Source organism: Drosophila pseudoobscura, chromosome X (genome assembly GCF_009870125.1).
Source record: "Drosophila pseudoobscura strain MV-25-SWS-2005 chromosome X, UCI_Dpse_MV25, whole genome shotgun sequence".
In the NCBI taxonomy this organism is placed as follows: domain Eukaryota; kingdom Metazoa; phylum Arthropoda; class Insecta; order Diptera; family Drosophilidae; genus Drosophila; species Drosophila pseudoobscura.
Window position 1 is genome coordinate 50710797 of NC_046683.1, and position 21766 is coordinate 50732562.

At 48.9% G+C, this 21766-nt stretch overlaps 1 protein-coding gene across 2 annotated transcripts in view; it reads right to left on the bottom strand.

The window, feature by feature from the left end:
* Positions 1-9148: 9148 nt before the first annotated feature.
* Positions 9149-21766, bottom strand: part of LOC4813165 (uncharacterized) — a 47613-nt gene continuing 34995 nt past the window's right edge. The window contains exons 3-4 of one of the 2 annotated variants that reach the window (XM_001353698.4): positions 11785-12294; positions 9149-11717 (exon numbers count right to left, since the gene is read on the bottom strand). In XM_001353698.4, coding sequence (XP_001353734.4) covers positions 9547-11717; positions 11785-12294 — 2681 coding nt within the window. In that variant the 3' untranslated portion in view covers positions 9149-9546. Of the gene's footprint in view, positions 11718-11784; positions 12295-21766 lie in introns of those variants that run through there. The other variant, XR_001453181.2, reaches the window with a different exon arrangement.

The following is a 21766-nucleotide window of genomic DNA, read 5'->3' on the forward strand; positions in this document are numbered from 1 at the left end:
TCAGCTGTAGATGTTGTTAAACATGTTTAGTCTGCAGAACGTGAAATGTAAAATGTAGTTTAAGAGCTTTCCAGCTTTTGCCGCTCTCCGGATGGGGGCGTCAGTGTGGTATGTAAAATGTTGTGATTTGCGCAGTTTGTTGGCAGCATACCCGAAATTCAGCTAAATATTTTGTCATATCTAATGTAAGATAAAAATTTTTACTCAAATTTAGATATTCAGGCAGGTGTGCACACGCATTCTCACGTATTTTGCGTGTTTTTAGCGGCCAGAAGCTTCAACCTGCCCTTTTCCTCCATGCTTTACCTCATCGGCTTTGACTGGGTAAGTTTTTCTTGTGTTTTTTTTTTTCGTTGTTCTTCTCTTATTTTTGTATTCCCTCCAGCTCTATTGTCCGATACCCTCTCTGGCCAACTGCTATGCCGCGATAGCCTCCTCTTACAACCGCCAGGTAAAGTTAATAAGGTATTATTTATCCATCTACTTTATTAAGCTCTTCCTTTCATTTTATCAGGTCGCACCGTCCGGTGGCATGGAATACCTTTTGCGTGCCCGCGGACACCGATATTGCCAACATCGTTTACCAGCGACGTAGCCTTTTTGGTCTTCCAGTTCATATAAGCCAGTGTGGTCTCGATGACGACTGTCCATTCTAGACGCCTGACCGGCTGACATCGCACGGCGCTACGATGCCATGTGCCCCTCGGGACATGTTTCCTGTCGCGCGAGGCTGTGGTCTTTGGGCTGGGTGATTCCGCCGTAGTTCCTCGTCCTCTCTGGGGTTCAAGGGATGTGCTCTTGGTGGGACTGTGGCAGCCACTGGCTGATGCCACTGCTGTGTTGCTGAGTCGGCAATGTGCTGTTCCGTCGGCTGCAGCATGGACCAGTGGTCGACGGAGTAATAGTTTGTTCATGACCACTGGAAAAATTTCAGCAACCCACCCACTCACTCGTCGCCGAATCAAACAGTGGGCTTCAGCTTCGAGACGCGTAAGTAAATCAGTATATAATTGTGAATACATTTTAAAATATATCTTCCTTCACAGAGAATTTATGTACGCAACGCTTTGAAACAAGCCGAGTAGTATCCTATTTCCCCCGCCAGACCGGAGTCCTATCCAAGCATGACCGAGGTGTATTCGAGACAGACCGAGTTCTCTCCCAGCCAAACTGAATCGCATCCCAGCAGGATAGAAGCCTAAAAAGCCATCGTCAACCTTAGACCTGGTCATCGACAACAAGGACGTTCCCTATGGCAACCAAGATAGATATCGTTGTTGTTAGGCCTAAGATATATGCAAATGTTTCCCACTGGTTTATTTATATATACTAAGTTAAGTTTCGATGAATAAAACCATTTACAAATCATCCTTGTTTTATCCTGTATCCGGGAAATTATCCCGATCACAAAAAGGCGTGGCACGTCCAGATCGGTTAACAAATAGTGGAGAAAACTAAATATTTCTGATTGGGTAAAATGTCCTTGATCCTTTATAAGGACTTCATCAAATCGGGGACATTTTTTCAATCTTAGAAAACAAGATATATATGTCTGGAAAAAATATCCTTGATCCTTGGTCCTTGAAAAGGACTGCATTAGATCAAGGATGCTATTTGGAATACAGGGAGCCATCGTGCGTCCCGATCGGGGTACAAGTAAGGGAGAAAACAAGATATATATGTCTAGAAAAAATATCCTTGATCCTTGGTCCTTGATATGGACTCCATCAGATCAGGAAAATCTTTCCAAGCACAGGCAGCCGTCGCACGCCTAGATCGGGCCATAAATAGCGGACAAAATGAGTATTTTTGATCCTTGATATCCTTGGTCCTTAAAAAGGACTTAATTAAATCAGGGATATTTTTCCGAGTACAGGAAGCCGTCGCACGCCCAGATCGGCCCACAAATAACGGAGAAAACGAAACTGGCCTGTTATTTATTTTTGAAAATGTAGTTCAAGAAATCGCCGAGAGGGGCGCCACCGTACAAAAAAGAAAAACTCGCGTCAAATGGCCAAAATCTGGATGGGATACCAGGCGAACAGAAATCAGCAGAAGGTCGCTGAATTTTTAAAAAATTTTGTAGCCCCCATAAGTATGCACCACTTTTTTGCATTTTCTAAAGTTGCTTGCTGCTGATTCTGTTCGCCTGGTATCCCATCCAGATTTTGGCCATTTGACGCGAGTTTTTCTTTTTTGTACGGTGCCGCCCCTCTCGGCGATTTCTTGAACTACATTTTCAAAAATAAATTACAGACCAGTTTCGTTTTCTCCTTATTTGTGGGCCGATCTGGGCGTGCGACGGCTTCCTGTACTCGGAAAAATATCCCTGATTTAATTAGGTCCTTTTCAAGGACCAAGGATATTAAGATCAAAAATATTAATTTTCTTCGCTATTTATGGCCCGATCTGGGAGTGCGTCGGCTCGTAGGGACGGCTTCCTGTGCTCAGAAAAATGTCCCTAATGTTATGAAATCCTTTTCAAGGACCAAGGATATCAAGGATCAAAAATACTCATTTTCTCCGTTATTTATGCCCCGATCTGGGCGTGCGATAGCTTCCTGTGCTTGGAAAGATTTTCCTGATCTGATGGAGTCCTTGTCAAGGTCCAAGGATCAAGGATATTTTCTCCAAACATATATATCTTGGTTTCTTCCTTATTTGTGGCCCGATCGGGACGTGCGATGGCTTACTGCGTTCGGAATTACATCCTTGATCTATTGAAGTCCTTATCAAGGACCAAAGATCAAGGATATTTTCTCCAGACACATAATATCTTGTTTTTTCTTTTATTTCTGGCCCGATCGGGGCGTGCCATGCACCGCCGTGACCAGAAAAATGTCCTTGATCCTTCGGTAAGGACTCCACCAGCTCCAATCATACATATTTAGTTTTCTCGGTTATTTGTGGCCCGATCGGGAAGTGCGACGGCTTTCTGTGGTCGAAAAAATGTCCTTGATTGAATGGAGTCCTTTTCAAGGACCAAGGATCAAGGATATTTTCTCCAGAAATATATATCCTGTTTTCTGTGATCGAAAAGATGTCCCTGATTTGATGGAGTCCTTATCAAGGATCAAGGACATTTTCCGCAATAAAAACTATTTGGTTTTCTCCGCTATTTGTGAACCGATCGGAATAATCGGGATAGTTTCCAGGATAAAGGACACAGCAAGCAGTATTTGTTAATAGTTTTATTGATAAAAACTTAGCTTGGTATAAATAAAAAAACAAGTGGAAAAGATTTGTATCTACTATCTAAGTATATGTACGCGTATATCCTTAAACTTAAGAAAAACGAGATCTTTCTAGAGTCTACTAGCCCGCGTAGCCCCTCCCTTGGTTGCCATAGGGAAAGTCCTTGTTGTCGATGGCCAAGTCGAAGGATGACGATGGCTTGTTGGGTTCGGATCTTGCAAGGAATGCCCTGCTGGAATACGATTCTGTCTGGCTGGGATTGGACTCGGTCTGTCTCGAATACGCCTCGGTAATGCTTGGATAGGACGACTTTTGGAGGTGGGAAGTCGGAAACGACTCGGTTAATGGCAAAGCGAAGGGTAAATATGTAAGTCCTCTGTGAAGGAAGATACATTTTAAAATATGTCCACAATTATATACTGATTCACTTACGCGTTTTGAAGCTGTAGCCCATCGTTTGATTTGGCGGCGTATGAACGGGTGTCATGGCTGGTTCATGATGATGCGGCGGTAGCCGAACGCCAGAGCCGAAAAGCCTGGGATCTAATCCAGAAAGTGCACAGATTTCGCCTCGTGCATCTCTCCTCCCTCGAGCATCGAAGGACCATTTCTATAACCTCGTAGTGGGTAACATAGATTGCCCTTACTTGCTTAGTAGGATTGCCTTGAGACCGCCTGCAAGGAGCCTAAGGACCCATGCACCCTTTGTGGTTGAGCTCCAACGGACCAACTATGGCAATAATAAGACCATCTGTTGGCCTCTTCGAGATTTTGGTGCCAATCGACAGGCTGGATCCCCACGATCCTGGGAGACTAGGTCCTTCGCCGATCTGGCCCTATTTAGCTGAGATATAGCCTTCCGAAGATTTGGATTTCCACACCATGCAAATACTGGTTTCTTCTGCAGGCTATATCTCTGTTAAACGGCAGCAGATCGAGGCGTGGCATGTCATTTCGTGACCGCGAGAGTCCTGCCAACCGATTGGCACCAGAAAAAAGGACATCCATTCCTTCACGATTTTCGCCAAAAATCATGATGGTTACATCATCCAATTTGCCAAAAATCGGCCTCATTTTCGTGGTCGAGATTTTGGTGCCAATCGACAGGCTGGATCCCCACGATCCTGGGAGACTAGGTCCTTCGCCGATCTGGCCCTATTTAGCTGAGATATAGCCTTCCGAAGATTTGTATCTGCACACCATGCAAATACTAGTTTTTTCTGCAGGCTATATCTCTGTTAAACGGCAGCAGATCGAGGCGTGGCATGTCATTTCGTGATGGGGAGAGTCCTGCCAACCGATTGGCATCAGAAAAAAGGACATCCATTCCTTCACGATTTTCGCCAAAAATCATGATGGTTACATCATCCAATTTGCCAAAAATCGGCCTCATTTTCGTGGTCGAGATTTTGGTGCCAATCGACAGGCTGGATCCCCACGATCCTGGGAGACTAGGTCCTTCGCCGATCTGGCCCTATTTAGCTGAGATATAGCCTTCCGAAGATTTGTATCTGCACACCATGCAAATACTAGTTTTTTCTGCAGGCTATATCTCTGTTAAACGGCAGCAGATCGAGGCGTGGCATGTCATTTCGTGATGGGGAGAGTCCTGCCAACCGATTGGCACCAGAAAAAAGGACATCCATTCCTTCACGATTTTCGCCAAAAATCATGATGGTTACATCATCCAATTTGCCAAAAATCGGCCTCATTTTCGTGGTCGAGATTTTGGTGCCAATCGACAGGCTGGATCCCCGCGGTCCTGGCAAAGTAGGTCCTTCCCCGATCTGGCCCTATTTGCCTGAGATATAGCCGTCCGAAGATTTGTATCTGCACATTATTCAAATACTGGTTTCTTCGGCACGCTATATCTCTGCAATGCGGCAGCCGATCGGGGCGTGGCATGCCATTTCGTGAGCCCGAGAGTCCTGCCTACCGATTGGCACCAGAAAAAACGACATCCATTCCATCACGATTTTCGCCAAAAATCATGATGGTTACATCATCCAATTTGCCAAAAATCGGCCTCATTTTCGTGGTCGAGATTTTGGTGCCAATCGACAGGCTGGATCCCCACGATCCTGGGAGACTAGGTCCTTCGCCGATCTGGCCCTATTTAGCTGAGATATAGCCTTCCGAAGATTTGTATCTGCACACCATGCAAATACTGGTTTCTTCTGTACGCTATATCTCAGCTATACGGCAGCCGATCGAGGCGTGGCATGTCATTTCGTGACCGCGAGAGTCCTGCCAACCGATTGGCACCAGAAAAAAGGACATCCATTCCTTCACGATTTTCGCCAAAAATCATGATGGTTACATCATCCAATTTGCCAAAAATCGGCCTCATTTTCGTGGTCAAGATTTTGGTGCCAATCGACAGGCTGGATCCCCACGATCCTGGGAGACTAGGTCCTTCGCCGATCTGGCCCTATTTAGCTGAGATATAGCCTTCCGAAGATTTGGATTTCCACACCATGCAAATACTGGTTTCTTCTGCAGGCTATATCTCTGTTAAACGGCAGCAGATCGAGGCGTGGCATGTCATTTCGTGATGGGGAGAGTCCTGCCAACCGATTGGCACCAGAAAAAAGGACATCCATTCCTTCACGATTTTCGCCAAAAATCATGATGGTTACATCATCCAATTTGCCAAAAATCGGCCTCATTTTCGTGGTCGAGATTTTGGTGCCAATCGACAGGCTGGATCCCCACGATCCTGGGAGACTAGGTCCTTCGCCGATCTGGCCCTATTTAGCTGAGATATAGCCTTCCGAAGATTTGGATTTCCACACCATGCAAATACTGGTTTCTTCTGCAGGCTATATCTCTGTTAAACGGCAGCAGATCGAGGCGTGGCATGTCATTTCGTGATGGGGAGAGTCCTGCCAACCGATTGGCATCAGAAAAAAGGACATCCATTCCTTCACGATTTTCGCCAAAAATCATGATGGTTACATCATCCAATTTGCCAAAAATCGGCCTCATTTTCGTGGTCGAGATTTTGGTGCCAATCGACAGGCTGGATCCCCACGATCCTGGGAGACTAGGTCCTTCGCCGATCTGGCCCTATTTAGCTGAGATATAGCCTTCCGAAGATTTGTATCTGCACACCATGCAAATACTGGTTTCTTCTGTACGCTATATCTCAGCTATACGGCAGCCGATCGAGGCGTGGCCTGTCATTTCGTGACCGCGAGAGTCCTGCCAACCGATTGGCACCAGAAAAAAGGACATCCATTCCTTCACGATTTTCGCCAAAAATCATGATGGTTACATCATCCAATTTGCCAAAAATCGGCCTCATTTTCGTGGTCAAGATTTTGGTGCCAATCGACAGGCTGGATCCCCACGATCCTGGGAGACTAGGTCCTTCGCCGATCTGGCCCTATTTAGCTGAGATATAGCCTTCCGAAGATTTGGATTTCCACACCATGCAAATACTGGTTTCTTCTGCAGGCTATATCTCTGTTAAACGGCAGCAGATCGAGGCGTGGCATGTCATTTCGTGACCGCGAGAGTCCTGCCAACCGATTGGCACCAGAAAAAAGGACATCCATTCCTTCACGATTTTCGCCAAAAATCATGATGGTTACATCATCCAATTTGCCAAAAATCGGCCTCATTTTCGTGGTCGAGATTTTGGTGCCAATCGACAGGCTGGATCCCCGCGGTCCTGGCAAAGTAGGTCCTTCCCCGATCTGGCCCTATTTGCCTGAGATATAGCCGTCCGAAGATTTGTATCTGCACATTATTCAAATACTGGTTTCTTCGGCACGCTATATCTCTGCAATGCGGCAGCCGATCGGGGCGTGGCATGCCATTTCGTGAGCCCGAGAGTCCTGCCTACCGATTGGCACCAGAAAAAACGACATCCATTCCATCACGATTTTCGCCAAAAATCGGCCTCATTTTCGTGGTCGAGATTTTGGTGCCAATCGACAGGCTGGATCCCCACGATCCTGGGAGACTAGGTCCTTCGCCGATCTGGCCCTATTTAGCTGAGATATAGCCTTCCGAAGATTTGTATCTGCACACCATGCAAATACTAGTTTTTTCTGCAGGCTATATCTCTGTTAAACGGCAGCAGATCGAGGCGTGGCATGTCATTTCGTGATGGGGAGAGTCCTGCCAACCGATTGGCATCAGAAAAAAGGACATCCATTCCTTCACGATTTTCGCCAAAAATCATGATGGTTACATCATCCAATTTGCCAAAAATCGGCCTCATTTTCGTGGTCGAGATTTTGGTGCCAATCGACAGGCTGGATCCCCACGATCCTGGGAGACTAGGTCCTTCGCCGATCTGGCCCTATTTAGCTGAGATATAGCCTTCCGAAGATTTGTATCTGCACACCATGCAAATACTAGTTTTTTCTGCAGGCTATATCTCTGTTAAACGGCAGCAGATCGAGGCGTGGCATGTCATTTCGTGATGGGGAGAGTCCTGCCAACCGATTGGCACCAGAAAAAAGGACATCCATTCCTTCACGATTTTCGCCAAAAATCATGATGGTTACATCATCCAATTTGCCAAAAATCGGCCTCATTTTCGTGGTCGAGATTTTGGTGCCAATCGACAGGCTGGATCCCCGCGGTCCTGGCAAAGTAGGTCCTTCCCCGATCTGGCCCTATTTGCCTGAGATATAGCCGTCCGAAGATTTGTATCTGCACATTATTCAAATACTGGTTTCTTCGGCACGCTATATCTCTGCAATGCGGCAGCCGATCGGGGCGTGGCATGCCATTTCGTGAGCCCGAGAGTCCTGCCAACCGATTGGCATCAGAAAAAAGGACATCCATTCCATCACGATTTTCGCCAAAAATCATGATGGTTACATCATCCAATTTGCCAAAAATCGGCCTCATTTTCGTGGTCGAGATTTTGGTGCCAATCGACAGGCTGGATCCCCACGATCCTGGGAGACTAGGTCCTTCGCCGATCTGGCCCTATTTAGCTGAGATATAGCCTTCCGAAGATTTGTATCTGCACATCATTCAAATACTGGTTTCTTCTGCAGGCTATATCTCTGTTAAACGGCAGCCGATCGGGGCGCGGCATGTCATTTCGTGACCGCGAGAGTCATGCCAACCGATTGGCACCAGAAAAAAGGACATCCATTCCTTCACGATTTTCGCCAAAAATCATGATGGTTACATCATCCAATTTGCCAAAAATCGGCCTCATTTTCGTGGTCGAGATTTTGGTGCCAATCGACAGGCTGGATCCCCACGATCCTGGGAGACTAGGTCCTTCGCCGATCTGGCCCTATTTAGCTGAGATATAGCCTTCCGAAGATTTGGATTTCCACACCATGCAAATACTGGTTTCTTCTGCAGGCTATATCTCTGTTAAACGGCAGCAGATCGAGGCGTGGCATGTCATTTCGTGACCGCGAGAGTCCTGCCAACCGATTGGCACCAGAAAAAAGGACATCCATTCCTTCACGATTTTCGCCAAAAATCATGATGGTTACATCATCCAATTTGCCAAAAATCGGCCTCATTTTCGTGGTCGAGATTTTGGTGCCAATCGACAGGCTGGATCCCCACGATCCTGGGAGACTAGGTCCTTCGCCGATCAGGCTCTATTTAGCTGAGATATAGTCTTCCGAAGATTTGGATTTGCACACCATGCATCTGTACGCTATAGCTCTGCAACACGGCAGATCGGGGTGCGGCATGTCTTTTCGTGATGGGGCGAGTCCTGCCAGTCGAATGGGGGCGGACAGACGGACAAACAAACATGGCTCTATCGACTCGGCTACTGATGCTGATCAAGAATATTTATACTTTATAGGGTCGGAAACGCTTCCTTCTGGACGTTACACACATTCACTTTCACCACAAATCTAATATACCTACCTACCTATACTCATTTTGAGTATCGGGTATAACAATGCAAACAGTACTTTGCAGAGAATACAGACCAAGAATCAGGGACAGAAACACATACGATTTTGGAATTAATATATTTAAATATCAGTGTTAATGTTATTTAGTAGAAGCATCAAGTACAATAATCATATAAATAGTTTCCTTCTGCGCTCTCGTCTTTGATTTTCGTTTAGCAAGTTTTCTATTACATAGTCTACTCGTTAGGCTAGGGCTAGAGATACTCGTGGACACGAAACCCACTGGATACACACGAACATACATATACAATACCATATACAAATGCCGATTCACATACAAGATACTCGTACAAACTAGAAGCGTACTAAGGAGCGCGAATGTAGTGGATTAATGTTCTTAAGATGGATATAATGCTAATTGAGTTACACGTAGAGCTTGACTTGTTTTGGGGGGAGCTGACAGGTGGGTTGGGTGTGAACTAAGGGCTGGGGAGGTCTACAGGTAGCCATGGCCGGCCACCTCAGCCGGTATGAAGCCCTCGCGACCGTCGCGCGTCTTCACATAGAACCACTGGCGCTGATCCTTAGATTCGCGGCACTCGCACAGCGTCACAATCTCCCCCTTGTGCACCGCGATGCTCTCCGTGACGTAGTCCGAGTTGATGGCGACTAGAGTTTGACGTAGCCCGTTGTGCTGCTGCTTTCGTAGCACGCTCAGTGCTGTTGCCACCGCTGGCTGCTGCTGCGGCTGCTGAGGCGGCTGCTGGGGAAGGGTCTTTGGATGCAGATGCTGACCATTGTGGCCATTGGTGATGTACGAGACGTTCGAGACGCGTCGCGCTGCCTGCGACTGAGCCTGGGACACATGCAGATGCGGCTGCTTTTTGATGTTCTTCTGCTGCTGCTGCAGCGTGACGTACTCGTCGTTAGAGGCTCCGCTCCGCACCGAGGCTGAGCCGGAGGCCAAGCCCACCTGCTTGGTGGAGCGCAGCTGAGCGTATGCCTTCTCCACGAGCTTTGGCTGCGAGGCGGCTCGCAAATATAGCTTGTCCACGTGCTGCTCCCCGTACAGGGAGCTGGTCGTGCTGCCACCTTTGGTCACCTGATGTTGGCTAATGCTGTTGTTGTTGTTGTTGATGCTCAGGGGCAGCAGCTCCTCGACGGGCTTTGAACTGCGTGGAGTGCGAGCGCCATCGGAGCGGGTGCCGCCGCGCATCCGAATCTCCTTCTCCGAGTCGGTCATATTACCGCAGGGACGGGGAAAGACGTCGGCGTTGGATTCCCAGCATGGAGTGTGCCGGGAGCCGCTTCGAGCCGCCTGCGGGAGGATTCCCAGCGGCAGGCAGCAGGCATAGCCCACGTAGCCCTCCTCCGCATGCGGTGTCTGCACGTACAGCCAGTTCTGGTTCTTGAAGACAGCATTCACGACCATGCCCAAAGGCAGGGGAATCTCCAGCTGATACCCACCCGGCCGCGTCTGGTACAGGGTGCTGGCCGTGGCCAGGACCACGGGTATGTTTCCCGGTGTGGCTAGCGAACAGCGCGACAGGAACTCGTCCACGTTGTGAATCTCATAGCCGAAGCGCTGGACCCTATTCCGGTCCCTTCGCTTGCGGTGACGATGACGTCGCTGCTGTGGAGGGATCGCTCCTCCTGCCACTCCGCAGCCCCCTTCCGAGGCTGCCACAAGGCTGGGCTCCGAGTAGGTGCACTTCAGCGAGTCCGCTGTCGTGACTGTCGAAGCTCTCGCCTGGCCGTTGGACGATTCTCCCGCGTTGGTGGAGGCGGCGCCAGCGCCCATGGAACGCGCCTGCTGCAGCCGGCTGGCCAGCTTCTTGCGGATCTCGTTCCGCTTCCGGGCCAGCAGCAGGGCCTCGCTGTGCGCATCGCTCTTGGGCGCCCGTTGGGGCGTGCACACGAAGAGCAACTCTTTGGTGGAGGCGCCGGCCACCGGAGCGCCGGCCTGCGCATGGCTCTGGCTACGCGGAACCGCCCTTTCCTTGTAGTCCAGCAGATTCTGGTTGCTGAAGAACTTTTGCTGGCCCAGATGACCGTTGCCCGGTGCCTGGTGCCCCGTAGGCGTGGTGGCGTACCCATTGAGCGGCTCCGCTCCGCCCGGCAGCTGCTTGACCCTGTACCGCTTCTTGGTGACATCCAGCTGCGTGGGCACTGGCTCCGTTCTCGTCTGACAACCATTTCCATTGCTGATGGATGTCTGCAGCGGTTCGTTCTCTTTCTGGTCGCCACCCAGATCCGAGGACTTGACCTCGTTGGAGTCCTGGTTCGGGGTCTGATCTGGCGCCGCCGGCTGCGGCTGCTGCTGCTCCCGGAGGACCCAGGTGAGTGAGATTCGAGGCCGTCGCAGGCTCAGATTCTGACCCATAGCGTCGTCGTCGAGACCTAGTCCTACAGCATGCTGCAGTTGGGGTGTGCTTTTGGCTCTCGGCACTACGGCAGCAGCGACTAGTGGCAGCAGCTCGTCGATCTCCACATAGTCTGAGCTGTACTCGAGTCCCTCCTCGTCCTCCTCACCCTCTGCCTGCCCGGGCACTGGTGCTGGCGGTGGCGGTGGAGGCGTGGCCGTAAAGTTGCCCACAGAACTGTCGCTGCTTCCGGGCTGCTGGAGAATCAGGGCGCAGGCGTGCAAAAGGTCCGGACAATAGGCATCTGCAGGGTTTGAAGGATTAAATTTTGTATTAGATGGAGCTCCGCGGCTCTTTTCTTCTGTGCTTACCCCTCAGCCCGCGGCTGCGTCTGCGTCGGCGCAGGCGTCTAACTGCGCTGCCGCCGCTGCCCAACGCGCAGTCGCTGCTGGATCCGCTGCTGCTGGAGCTGTCGGTACTAGAGGCGAATCGCAATTCCTGCTGCTGCAATTCCCGCAGTCGTCGGCGACGTCTTGCCTGCTGCTGTCGCGCTGCTGCTTCGTTGGCTGTTGCTCGCGTGGGCGACGCTGCATTCTCCGCCAGCTGCGGCGGACCTGGCCTTGCTCCTGTTCCCGGTCCCGTTCCCTGCCACTCTGTGTAGCTGGGCGGCGGTGTCAGCGGCAGGGGGCAGTAGAATGGCGGCGGCGTGGAATGCACTCGACGGCTGGACTCTTCCAAAACGTAGTCGTTCTCCTGCGTCTGCAGCTCTATAGTAACGGCATCCTCATAGCCCAGTGGGTGTCCATGTCCATCCCCAGACGGGGCATCCGTGGCGATTGGATCACCGCCATTCGGGCGGTAGGTCGGCGGTGGTGTGGCAACTGTGGGGCGAAAGTTAAATGGAGAATACTCAGTGTCATTTTCAGTCCCAGAAAGTTGGAATATACCTTTGTCTGTCTACCGGGAATGCACAGAAAATAGGGGTATATTGGATTTGTGATGGAAGGTGATGTGTGTAACACCCAGAAAGAGGCGTTTCCGACCCCTTAAAGTACATATATTCTTGATCAGCATCGATAACAGAGTCGATATTGACATGGCTGTCTGTCCGTCCGTCTGTCGCTTTTGAATTGTTTAACTACACACCTTATGAAAGTCGGTAGCTCTATTTGTAATTTCCATACTTTCAGTCTGCGATTGGCCCTGGTTGGGCCTTCTCATCTCTCTTTGGCCTTAGCCAAATAAATTACCATATGGTTAAATTATAAGAACATAGCTCATTAACAAGTGCTAAATGCTAAACGTTTGTTCGACTTCTTTCAAGCCTCTTTCGTTTAAGATGTTGTACAAAACATTACAATAAAATTGTGCCTATTAGAAAGAGCCGAAAGCTCTTAAAAAGCAGAAAGCTGAAAGCCTATTGCTGTGCCAAAACTTGAGTACGGCACTGTTTATAGACAGAGTACTGGGTAAACAAGTGGAGCAGCGGGCTTTGCCGCGCCTCGCAACGCTCCCCCTCGTTGTACCTAGTTTAAGACCTGTTTTCCATAGTTATATCCGCAAAAGGGTTGATTGGACACGCGCTACAGATGGAGAGTGATCCGGGGCCCACAAGCAGCAGCCACTTGGTGTTGTCTCTCCTCATCATCCTCCTCCCCGTCCATCCTCCTTCTTTCAATACTTCACATGACAATAAAAATTCCAATTATATTAAAGATTCTTTCGATTCAAAAAAACAATGATGTGCCCTGTCCGTCCGACTATTCCCACATCTCATTCCAGTCATAAAGACCATTGTGAGGCGATAACGACGACGCCTGAAGCGGCGGCATGGGAGGACAACACCCACACGTGGGAGCAGAGCACAGCAGAGCAGTGAAGGGCAAAGGGGAGAACAGCGGAATATGGGGGAGGGGAATATTTAAAATATTTGCCAATATAAATGTCAGGAGCCGGCGGGAGAGTGGAATGGAAGCCGCTTTCTGACTACGCCAATAGTTTGTGGCCGCCTGGCTATCAAGGCCAAGATCAGCGAGAGGCTCTCCAAATGGCCAAGACGAAGGAGAGAGGAGGAGGAGGAGGAGAAGGAGAAGGCCGAAAGGAAGGTGCAGGAAGAAGCGTGGCCAATAAAATTCCAAACTGATATGCTCAATGGCAACAACGTGCCACAAGTGAGTAGTAAAATGTGGAAACGTGACGGTATTTCAAAAATACCAAATATTGGATTGGAGCAGCATCCAGTCTACCCCTTTCCCTTCTCTCGCTCTCTGCCTGGCTCTGTTTCGGCCCATTCGCACAACGTTCAATGGAAAGAGAAAACCTCGACTTTTAGGCCAGGATACTCGTCGCATAAGACACTAGCGTACACCCTATCCATATATAGAGTTCTGTTAAATTTATATCACACACCAATCATACACCAATATGGCCAGAGAAATTGCAAATGGAATTCAAAGTCCAACAAATTGTCACAAATTAAAACATGGACAAAGTGGAAGTCCAATAAATAATTATGATTTGCGGGGAATGTAATAAATATTAAAGGAATGCTACAAACACATTTTCAAATCGGATTTATTCAAGTGGCGAACTGGACGCCGTATGTGACGCCTTCATGGGTCCCATTTTCACACCCAAAACTAATGGCAACGATAACAAAAGGTGGCTGGAATTCAGACAATGTGGCCCTACTATTACGTCCATTCTGACTTCCGGCATTACTTCAAGGTGCTGATCATGGAGTCACTGGTGGGAATTACATCTAGGTAATACTGTTCTTAGGTAATGCTGGTCCATTCTGGGATCAGAAATTCATCCGAAAACCCCTCTGAAGTCTAGAGAAACTCCTACAAAGTAGTGAACACGCTTCGAAAGGATAGAGTAGACTCCCATATCCATAACTAAGGCCTGATGAAGCGCAGAAAGGACAAGGCCCTGAGCCCTGAAAACCAGGCAAAATCTGCGGGCCCAGCAGCAACAGCAGCAGCAGCGATGCAGCGACTTTAACGACCTCCACAACGGAACAGTGGAACGAGTGGCAGAGTGGTGGAGTTAAGGGGCTGAGGGGTTTGTCAGTCAGTTGGCCAGTTCTTGGTTCCACTCGCCTACCGCCACCACGAGCCTAATCAAAAAGGTTCAAGCGCAGAGATCGTGCGAGGATTACATGGGGGTGTGACGACAGGCCGGCTCAAAGTCATTCAGTCCGTCGACTCCTACTCCTACTCCGACTCCAGCCACAGCCACAGCTCCAGCTTCGACTCGATCGTGATGCTGTGGCCTTTAATGGCCTCTACGTGAGACGTGATCTCTGGCAGGCAGCGGGATGGGCATGCGGGGACCTGTGGCTGCAGCGAGGGCATGGCACAGTGGTGGGGCCGGGTGGCAGGCAAAGAAAACGAAAGTGTTTTAGTTACAGCGCTCCATCTGTGCTGCTCTGTGGCTGCCCTCTAATTAAACGCAGACGGCTGCCAAATTAGCTAATGACAACATTGCGCCGGAACCAGCGACTCCAACAACTGCAACAGCAACAGCAACAGCAATAGCAATCGGAATAGCAATAACAACTGCACTGGCAACTGCAACAACGACAACCCATTGCACAAATCACAAATCACAAATCCAAAGTTGCAACGCCTGCCCAAAAATGGATAAAACTCTGACAAATTTGTTTTGCAACTTGTTGGTCCGCCCGTTGCAAATATGGCCGGTCTGTCGTTTGGTCGCTGGCTGCAACATGAACATGGCCACTGGGGCATTGTGGCCGGGCCAAGTCGAGACCAGAGACTAGAGACTCGGGATGGGGACCGGGGACCAGTCGAAGCGACAGCTGTCACTCGCTGACTGGACGCTTGTTTCTGGCCCCTGGACACCAGTTCAGGCCTGGGTCCCCAATGCGACTTTGGTGATAATAATTCAATCGAGAAATGTCGAGGCGTGCAAATCACTTTGTTTGATTTGTGTGTGCCCCGCTGGCTTAAAAGGCGCTCGGAATTGATTGGAGCTGCATGTGATTAAGTGCCACATGACGAGCGTCAAGAGATGCCACAGGAACACTCATCTCGCCGCAGAGCGGCATGCAAAGAAGGCATCCACATAACTGAATGAGAAGAAACGTAATTGAGACGTAATTGAGTGCTGATCCAGAATATATGGGCGGCTCTTAAGGCTCTATTTATTTAAGGTTTAATAGTTTTAGTTTTAATAGTGTTCAGTAAATGAATAAAGTGAATAAATGCGTTGTGAACACACTCACTTTCCCTTCGTTGCTCGTCGTTTCTTTGGGGATTGTGTCTAGGGATCTGCTCATCATTTGGTTGGGATTTGCGTACCAAATCCCGTAAGTACCCATATATATACTGTTCGGGGTAGAGAATGTTTCTTCCCAGCGTGGCAAGCCTTTCCAATTTTGAAGAGTTTCTTGGTTGACGTCACACACGAGTATTTGGGTCACACTCTTATATTATACGCTCTCTGTGTTTCCGCACTCTCTGTTCTGACGTACAACAGTTTTTTCCTATCTATGTCTATGTCTATCGATAAATTCCGCGATAATTCTGCGATTAAGTGAAAAGTTAACCTGAAAATAGCTCCAAGTGTGGGAAGCTTCGATCTCCAGGATGATCTCTAATGCACAGACTGCTCCCCTCGCCTTCCATCACTCTCTTTTCATTCGCTCTTTCTTTGTTTCTTTCTTTCTGCTGCTGTGGCTGTAACATACTAGATGCTGCATGCCGCACAATCGATAACTGTTTTCGGACGGCGTTTCGCGCACGTCCCTCGCATATATATCTTAAATGGCAGCAGCAGATAAGACGCACTAATAAGATAAAAACATTTTAATTGCCACTAAACATGGCAGCGCCACAGACATACAGCTCTCCCTCCTCCTCCCTCTCCCTCTCTCTTTCACTTGATCTCTGTCTATCTCTGTCTTTGCTTTAGGCCAAACAACTGTAAAACGGCTATGACCATGGCTATGCCAGCCATATGCCGCGGCGGCTGCGGATGCCGTTGCTGCCTGCCTTCCAGCCTGCCTGCTAATGGGTTAACAAAACGCCACGGACAGTCCGGCAGTCAGGCAGACAAATAAATAAAACTCTGATTTCGTTGAGATTTAATTAAAATTGAACTTCGATTCGCTTCAAATCGAATGGGACCTTGCTGAGGTGCCAAAACAAATTAAAATGCTTCTGGAGGATCATCAAATCTTTAATGACCATCATCGCCAGTGCCAGTCGCATGATCAGGCCCATCAAATCGACCACCAAACCAAACCTGTCCCGCCAGAAATCATAAAATCCAGCATAAACTTCCATGACTGTCAGCTATCCCCCCAGTGTCCCCACAGTGTCCAAGGCAACTCCCAATCCTTGTTGACAAGTCGAAGATTGGAGTTGGGTTGGAGTTGGAGGCAGAGAGCTTCACCAGGTGCCAACATATGCCTTGCCACTGCAACCACTGGGCACTGGGATGGGATGGGCACTGGCACTGGCACTGGCCCATCAAATAGGAAAATTTATGCCACAAATAATTTACACAAATTTCAGTTTTTTAGCTTTTCAATTAGCCAGGGTTTCAGGTGGTGTGGATGTTCCTCCTGGGATCGCCATGGAGTCTCGACTGTGTGTGGAGTGTGGAGTGTCGAGTGATGTGGGGTCTATTAAGCCTATTTTTATGACTTTTTAATGCCCTGTTCGGCTTTGGGTGGTCAAGACATTTCAAAGATTTCAATAGGTGCGATTCCCGAACGCGATCAAAAATGAATTAACTTTTTTTATGCTCATGACTGCCCAAAGGAGCAGCCCTTTTTGTTGTTGTTGTCGTCTGTGTATCTGTGTGTCTGTGGGCTGTTTCTATGGATGGGGGGCGGGGGGTTGAGGTTTCTGGCCATGGCAATAAAATTAAACGTTTGTTAGCTTTTCTGCTGTTGGTGTGGGGTTCGGTTCGGCTCGGCTCAGTTCGGTTCGTTTCGGTTTTGGTGCGTGTGTCTTAAGCGGTTTTAAATATTTATGAGCCCATTTGTAGCATCGTTTGCTCACAGCCCCATAGCCCCATAGCCCCACAAAAATATCATTTTATGGCCTTAATAAATTTAAATGATGTGGTTGGACGACCCACGTGGAAAGCTGTGCAAAAGGTGTGGCCACACAATTGACAAGGTGCCAGGAATCAAAAGTTGGTTTCATCGAGGCTCAGCACAGGACACAGGACATTAATTTTGTGTGATTTATTTTGCAAAGAATTCATGAAGTTTGTTCGTTAGACTTCATTCGCCATGCCACATGCCTCAATCCATGTCTTTTCGTCCCTTTTCAGTCCCCAATTCAGGCTTCAAAATGTGTTTATCTCTTAGATTCCATAAGTTCCAAACAAAAGCCAGTTATTTTCCATTTCTTAGGGAAAACTTGGAGCCGGAGACAGCTTTTTTCTTTGCAAGACTCCTGTTCCTTAGACTGGAATTCAAAAAGCAGACAGATAGTGAGATAGAGAGATAGAGAGGTAGGGAGAGCAGCCGCATGGCCAAGGACAGTCAAGGAATTGTTGGGCAAGTGCGTATTTATGCCTCATTGACCAACTAGGAGCACTTCTAGCCACTCCAACATATGGCCAAGTGGCTGGACTTCTGCTTGTGCTTCTGCCTCTGCCTCTGTTGTTCTCGGCTCGGGCCAAGGCGAAATCGAGTTAACAAAAGACAAATGCCGCTTCGTCCTGGACTGGCGTCAAGATAAGCGTCAAAGGACATGGGCTACCCCCAAATAAGAGCTCCATTAAAAGCCACTAGCTGCTGGAAGGCACAAGGACGGGGGAAACATCAAAGCAAAAAAGCAATAAGTCCTGGGGGCGGAATGTAAATTGAAATACGCGAATGCCGGGTAACGAAAGAAAAGGGGGAGAGAGTAGAATATCTCAACCGAAGAACCGAACCTTGAACTCCGAGCCAGAGCCCGAACCCAAAGCCAAAGCCAACGCCAACGCCAAAGCCGTTGCCAAATCCGGACCTACACCAACATGGCCGGAAAGGAAAATACGCGCAACGCACTTTGATTTGCTGGCCAAGATGTTGATGAACCGCGCGCTCCGAACGAAGGGCTTTAAGGAGCGCCGCAGATGGAGCGCAAGTGCACTTTGGCCCCTCCAGCAAATATGTCTTCGAGTGTCATCCAGTGGGAGCTCAAACGCAAATCGCAGATCTCCAAGCGGGAGAGGGAAGCCAGGACAAGAAGTCGTTGCAGGAACCGGAATCGTGGCCAGAGTCGGGTTTTGGTTTTGGTTTTGCTTTCGCTTTTGCTTTTCGGCATCAGGGTCCTTTGTCTCCCTTTGACATGCCGCCCGCGTGCTTTATTAAAATTTCTTTCTTTCCGCCAAAAAGAACGGGGAGCTTCTATCGGGGGTTGTCCCTTTGGGGACATTGTTATAAATTCCTTTGCTGAAAATTGTGAAAAATGTGAAAAATGCGCCATGTAAATTATTTCTGCGTCATTTTTTCCGCCATGCCACGCTTTTATTGTGCATGATAAATTTTTATTGTAATTGGCTGTTGATTTATGGCCCATAGCCGACATGGCCGGCATGGCCGCCATAGCCCGACAGCCTCCAAAAGAATCTCGGGCTCTCGGGCTGATAACAAGTGCTAGATAAACGATTCTCTTTCAATTTGCCATTAATTAAAGAGGAAGGAGGATACTCTTACATATTTCAAGGCTGGTCCTGGACCTCCCGCCCCTCCTGCCACAGAGAATCAGAATCAGATTCAAATGGGTGGCTGGGGCATAAAAACTAATCGCAGCCTTACAGAAATCATCTATGAAATTGCGCTCACTGATGCGTAACCGGCCACCCAAGCAGGAAGTGCAAGGCCCCCGCCAAAATGTAGGCCCAAACGAAGGAGGAGGAGGAGGAGGAGGCCTCGTTTCATGGCTAACATGCTGAACGCGCCCAAAACGCTCATTGTTTTTGTCAGATGCTCCACAGTCAAACACCATAAAAGTTTATGAACAGAAGAGAACCGAACAGGCCAGAACAGAGCAGAATCCACCGCCAGCCAGAAGTGGCAGATTTTTTAATGCTTTGTGAAAGATTTCATGGTAATTTCATCGCCGGGTTATAACAATTTACAAATTATGTAATCGAAATTTATTGCCTTGCATAGCTGCTGCCAGAGAGCTGAAAGAGCCTCTCCTTAGGGCTTGGCTCCATTCTCATTCTATTGGGAGCACACCACACACAGGCCCGGCCTCGTCGTTAGTTTAGACGAGCGGCTGTGGAGGAGGCCTACTCTTTGGGGAGTAGGAAGTAGGGATACTTCGATATGCACAGGTGGCTTTGATGGGCAACCGTTTGATGTGCGCAACATTTGACTTGGGGCCAAAGGCAGAGCCAGAGTCAGAGTCAGAGCCAGAGCCATAACCAAAGCGAGAAGGAGGCTAAGACGAACGAAATGGCAGATGCGGTAGAATGTTCATTTTCAGACAGAGATTAGATTCCTTCGGAGCTTGCGGATTTTTCCCTACAACAAACAATCGCTTGATCTGAGCTTGGAAATGATCAGGGAAGGAAATAAACAGATGGAAAACGGGATGGTAAGTCCATACCATCTCTAAAGAGAGCAACTGCCACCACAACATAAAACCGATTGACTCCAGGAGACACCTGGACTCTCACCTGTGCGCAGCAGCCGGCAAGTGGCTTCAAAAGTTCCCGTTCTGATAAATGGCGATTTGTTCGCATTAAGCCCCATTCCGCATCCGAATTTGCTCTCCGCCAAGCGCATAGATCCGTGACCCATTAGTTACGGCACTTTCCAAACAAACTCCAATAATGCAGCCATTAAATGCCAACTATTCTGCCATCAAGTGCTTTAGTTTGACATAAATCTCGAGCGGATGGCAAAAGTTTTGCTTTCGCCACACAAATCTGTGCCTCGCGCACTCCCAAGTGCCCCCAGCCCATGTTTACCCCTCCATTCCCCCCCCCATGCCCATGATTCACTTCCACACACTCGACGCGCCCTAGGATCAGCGCGTCCAGTGGGAGCTTATGTTGCAGCTTTAATTAACGCCGGGTTTTTGGGATTGCTGAGCCTCGTCCTGCTTCTGCCCCTGCTACTGCTCCTGCTCCTGCCACATGCACAGAGTTTGGCCAACAGGTGCAGAAAGTTTTGACCGACCAGAGCCCTTGTCCCTGGCCATTGTAGCCCATCCTATCCCATGCCATGCTCTACCTATTTCCACAGCCTCGCCCCAGCGTATTTTTATTTAATTTAGAGTCGCGCTATGCCAGGCAGGACTTTCATGTTGTAATTTCCTCAAATTTACGAGTTTGCTTAGCCCCGGATACGGGTTCGGGATAGTGCACAGAGTAGTGGGGTGGGGTCATCCGGTTGCCGATGGTGGGGGGGGGGATGGTGTTTTGGCAATAGCCGTGCCGAGGAGGCAGGATTTACGACTTGGCTTGCGTTGGGGTTGGGTTACTCGTAGTTTCACTGCCGGGCATGGGACTTTCCGGAGCAAGGTTCTGTCCCTGTCCCTGTTCCTGGTCATGGTCCTGTCCGCTGTGGATTGTTAGCGCCTCGACTCTGTTTTGGGGCGCCTCATTTTATTAGCAGCATCCTCCTCCCTGAACCCTGGAAATCTACACCAACCATTCCGCCATGAATCCTGCTCAACCAGATTGCTGTAAATGAGGCAACTTTTTGTGCCCTTGACTGTATCTCCCCTTGAACATAAGACAGAGCGAGATAGAGAGAGAGCGAGTGGGTGTGTATGTGTGTGTTCTCTTTTGGTAATTTCGCATGCAGTTTATGGCTAGGCATAACAACTAAAACAACAACAAGTCAGGGGCTCATGCAGCTGTTAGACGTCCTTCGCCACACCCCATGCCCAGCCCCAGCCCCAGCCCACTTCGCACACGTTGAGGACGATGCCGCTTATAAAAGTTGATCAAAATTATTACTCCACCCAGAGAAAACCTTGCATAGAAGAGGAGGAAGGAGCAGCGGAAGCGTGGGTGGAGAAAGAGTAAAGGGCTCAACGCTCTTGCTGTTGTACAGGTCCAGGCCGCACTCTCTCCTGCCTGCTCACTGGAAGCGTGGCCATGTTCTGGGACAATTAGAGTGTGTGGCCCATTGCCATAAAGTTATGGGATTCATGGCGCACGTTTTCCACAACGCATTTCGGAGTTTACTTATTACTGCAGTTTATCTGTCCAGCCGGAGTGGTGGCAAAGGATAAACTTTCGGAGGGGGGCCACATTTTATTAGCTACGGCATATGGCTGGCCTACGTATGCCCTCTCTGGGCCCTCTTCTGCAGATTCATGCAGTATTTTGCGTAAGTTTTCGTATGTTTGCCTGTAC